Source organism: Penaeus chinensis, chromosome 22, assembly GCF_019202785.1.
Source record: "Penaeus chinensis breed Huanghai No. 1 chromosome 22, ASM1920278v2, whole genome shotgun sequence".
Lineage (NCBI taxonomy): Eukaryota > Metazoa > Arthropoda > Malacostraca > Decapoda > Penaeidae > Penaeus > Penaeus chinensis.
The window spans coordinates 6,708,698-6,713,697 of NC_061840.1; the positions used below are offsets into that span (position 1 = coordinate 6,708,698).

The 5,000-nt window shown below is 42.6% G+C and overlaps 1 protein-coding gene across 1 annotated transcript in view; it reads right to left on the minus strand.

The window, feature by feature from the left end:
* LOC125037133 overlaps positions 1-5,000 on the minus strand; it is a 23,510-nt gene that overhangs the window by 10,233 nt on the left and 8,277 nt on the right. Inside the window, exon 3 of the mRNA XM_047630161.1 lies at positions 370-504. Within this exon, the coding sequence (XP_047486117.1) occupies positions 370-504 (135 nt within the window). The remainder of the gene's footprint in view (positions 1-369; positions 505-5,000) is intronic.

The window sequence follows — 5,000 nt, forward strand, 5'->3', positions numbered from 1 at the left end:
GTCATGCAAAGATGTATGTGGGTTGTGCGAATAAGTTGTACTGTTGTGCAGATAAGCGACCGATATTATTGGTTGTGCGAATAACAACACATTCCAGTTTGGACATTATACAGGTAAGCCATCGGTTACGAATTCGAATTTCTAAAATCCTTCACTACTTACAGTTTGTAGTTATTTGGTAAAATCCCGCAATATAATACACACATTCGTGTGTGTGCCGTGTAAACATACTGCATAGAAATACTAAGTATCATCCCGTATGTTTACCAGTATCTGGAGTTTCCTCGTTTTGGGCAATCAAACCTACAGTAAACTTAAAGCCCCTGTGTTATTCAAGCAGGCAACGCGCTTCTGGAACATAAAACTCACCGTCTCTTTGCTGGAGCATCTGGACACCTGCGCGTCGCTGCGGGCGGAGGTGACGCTGTAGATGCTCCCGGACACCGACCCTCGGCTGCTCATGGTGCCCAGGCTCTCCTGGCTGGCCACGCGCCCCCGGGACTCCTGGGAAGGGGAGAGGGAGGGTTAGAAGAGACTCATGTAGCTACCATAGTATCAACACGGAAGAGTGTTTACCATTCATGTATATGTATATGTATATATGTATACATATACATATATATGTGTGTGTGTGTGTATATATATCCATATATATATACCCTCTTTATTGTTATCGATAAACCCTCATCCAAAAAAGAATGCTAGGTGAACACATGAGACAGAATATATATCCACTGTGTGTGTGTGTGTGTGTGTGTGTGTGTGTGTGTGTGTGTGTGTGTGTGTGTGTGTGTGTGTGTGTGTGTGTGAAGAGAGTAGAAGGGGGAATGCTTTACGCATATGGTATATGTGTGTGAGAGAGTAGAGGTCGACACACTGAAATACAGAGAGGCGTACGAGCGAGCGGCACCAATCACAGACCATCCTTATCCTTCCCTTGCCCTTTGACCTTCCCTCCAATCTGCTTCCTGAACACCCATCTCTTTCCCATCACCTCTAGTGTTCCTCAGAGCTCTCCATCCAATTAGTTTCTGACTAAAGGTCTATAGAAGGTTGCAGATCCAATAATTTGGCAAATTCAACGCTATGAAAACCTTTCGTGTATCATTTCCACCTTTCCCTCAGATTTCCAAACGTTTTTCTTGTGTTTTTAATTAAGAATCTATCACAAGACGGGAAAGAGGAAATACCCGTAAGCAGTAAAACACATTAAGAACAATTCTAAATGCTTATACAGCTTAAGGACGTGTTTTACTTTCAATTAACAGCGTGCAATAAAGGCCTTGCCCACCCCGTACGGAACGACCCCCCCCCCCCCCCCAACAGCTGACCCAACATCTTCAACGTCTGGGTCATCTCTAACAGGGATCCACACGGGTGCCACTCGCAGGAGGGACGCACAACTCTGGCGACCTTACTTGGTTCGCAGCAGTCAACCACGATTTTTTTATTTTTTTCATTTCTTGCTTTCTCCAATCGCTTGGTCGATTATGCTCTCTCTCTCTCTCTCTCTCTCTCTCTCTCTCTCTCTCTCTCTCTCTCTCTCTCTCTCTCTCTCTCTCTCTCTCTCATACTTCAGCCTATGCGTTATCCAGGCCCTGTAGAGAGCATATGTTTGGTGCCAGGGCCGCCTCCAGCCCCCGCGCATCAGACTTTGATGCGAGAAAACAATGCAAGGATCATTCTCTCATATCAGCGCATTCCGCGGGAGGTTCGTCCCTTACTTCCTTTTTTCTCTCTCACTTATTTACATTTCTAGCTTTCTTTCTTGAAAAGCAGCTAACCCACAACCTGTATTTCACTTGATATATTTGTATTTGCATTTCTGTGGTCAGCTTAGCCTCCAGCTCAGTTAGGTCAAACCTTGATCTTGGCCGATCGGGAGCCGGCAATTGGTTCACTATTCCCTCGGCGGTAAACGACACAATAGCCAATGTTACTGTATCAACTATATCCACACAGCAAAGAGCAACTATCTATCGTGTTAAAGAACAGCTATCTATCATGTTCAGAAGCAGCTATCTATCGTGCTTGTAATCATCCACGATGGAAACCGGAAACAACGAAAGAACAAGTTACAACAGATGTCAGCGACGGGATGTAAAATGCACATATCCATACGCCGGCTGCAGTCCTTCGCTTCCAACATGCAGCTGCCCTCGTCGCTGCACAAGGTAAAGACCACACATCCTCGGTGCTTGTTGCTCATTCATGGCTGCGTGTCGAATTGTTTCCTCCATTACGCTTAGTGTAATTAAATTAAACTGCGGGATTTTTATTTTTTTCACAAAAGCAAAGTGATGCGGGTGCGTTGTTCAGTTGAAATTTACCAAAAACTGCTACATTTTTTATGATATATTTTCGATTTACATAGCGTATGGGCTGGGTGCTCATCGCATTTATGTGAACCTGCTCGTTATCGTCATTTCAAACCATGCAAAAATATTGACTTTGCCAAGTAAATGGCATTCACTGAATAAATTAAGTATGTAACTCCACATTCTAGTATCGTCATTCGTCTTCTCGTAATACGATTTGCTTAATACAGTCTGTATATTTTTATTTTCTATCTATTTCGCTGGCTCTAGGTATTCACGTTATACGTGACTAATGACCACATGAGAATTGCCACGAACCTTCTATCTCACGATCTCACTTTCATGGAGAGAATGTTACGGGTTTGTGTTAATTGACCTGTCAAGCTATACGTCTCTGTCAAGTTCAGTGTTTTCCGATTTTTTTTTTTTTTTTTTTTTTTTACGTTCCCAATACTGAATTGATTCGATGTTATTTTGCAAGTCTTTTTGTTTGGGTATGCCGCGATTGATGTTTGATTAGTTGGCATCGATTATCATCATTTTTAAAGCTTGCAAACGGTATTCAATTTTCAATGTCTCGGAATGCTTTGGTTATTGACGTAGCCCCAAACTGCGGATACAATTATACAATCTGAGATGTTTGTGCAGTCCTGTCCAAGTTTCCATCGCTCCACGTAAGGTCAGAGCCCTCAATCTACCTGCCCTGATGCCGTTTGCTGACGCCATGAGACCACTGTTGCCGCCCTGCCCTGTTTTGTCCCTCCTACGTATCTTCTACCTAAGTTCCTATCAATATTGCTTATTGATATACCTCCACGGCAAGTGCCGAGTTTTTTATTTACTTGTTCACGTCGAAAAATGCCTGCTGTTCTACCCACTTCCCCGAAACACAGCCACCGCCAGCACATCCGCAAGCATTGAGCGAAACACTCACTCAGCGGAAACCACGCTCACGCATAAGAACGTGCTCGGAAGGGCCCACTCTTTCTTCACCCCAGCCCCTTCCTCACTCACAAGGATTTGCGCAGTATATCACCCAGGAGCAATGCTTTGAGAGTAAAGACACGCTACCAAGACTGGCGGCCTGTCCCTGGTCAACCGGTTGGTCTAGGTTAGGGTCAGGTTGTCACTAACTCGTCGACGTCACATAAGCATCGTGATTATCTCAAGTACTTGGCCTGCACAGGAAAGCAAGTTTATCTCCTCAGCCTGGAACGCTCTATTACCTGAACGCCACTACATACACCCATGACTTACAGTAACCCACCGCTCCCATATTTCGCCCTGACAGACTCAAGATCATCATCATCCCAGATCTTCATACCTCCTTAGCACCCTTCGAGGCAACCCCCGTCATTGTCTTTAGATGAGAACAGCTCCCTTCATTGCTTCGTGAACTGATGAACCACAGTGCCAGCTTGCATCAAGCTAAACCACGTGGAGAATATTATACCACCCCTACTTCTGGCACCAAACTGGATACAAAGAAACAACACGAGTTCATTCGCTCAGACGCAATCAGCTTTCAACTAAGTTTGGTCTAAACTCGATCTTCGCCCGACTGCCCGGGGAGTCGACATCGGTCCTATGCAGCGGCCAACGACACATTATCTGAACTGAATTAATATCTCGTGCAATGCTATATCAAGTATTTCCGAGCAACAAATAAAACGCTGCTGCTGCAATTGCGTCGTACTCGTTGATTTCCTCCCATATTTTCTAAGAGTCGCCTTTTCACTCACTTAGAGACTCATTTTCTCAACAGCTAAAGCAGTGGAAAATCCGCATTCAGCAATGATTAAAGAATATTGTCGAAATTCTTTAATCCTCCCTAACAAATGTGTGTGTGTGTGTGTGTGTGTGTGTGTGTGTGTGTGTGTGTGTGCGTGCATATGTAAGAATATATATACACATCATTCCCACTGCATCAGCGTCAGGAGTTTCCGTTACAGAATAACTCCTTCTTTACGAGTCAGACGCGAAATGCAGAAACAGAGCGCGGCCTCTTTCTGTATTACACTCGTGGTATAATTTTTGCAGAAACTTTGTGCAGAAATAACATTTAGACATTTTCTGCAATGGTGATTTCTCTAATACCAAATGTATCTATCTTTAAAAAGTGACTATAATGTATTTACATATACATACATACATACATACATAAACACACACACACACACACACACAAACACACACACACACACACACACACACACACACACACACACACACTCACTCACTCACTCACACACACACACACACACACATATATATATATATATAGATAGATAGATAGATAGATAGATAGATAGATAGATAGATAGATAGATAGATAGATAGATAGATAGATATAGATAGATAGATAGACAGATATAGATATAGATATAGATATACTTATATACATATATACTTGTTTATATATATATATATATATATATATATATATATATATATATATAAATATATATATATATATATATATATATATATATATATATATATATGTATATGTATATATGTATACATATATATTTGTGTGTGTGTGTGTGTGTGTGTTTGTGTGCGTGTGCGCGCGCGTGTTTGTGCGTGTGTGTGTGTGTGTATGCGTGTGTGTGTGTGTGTATGTGTTTGTGTGCGTGTGCGCGCGTGTGTGTGTGCGTGTGTGTGTGTGTGTGTGTGTGT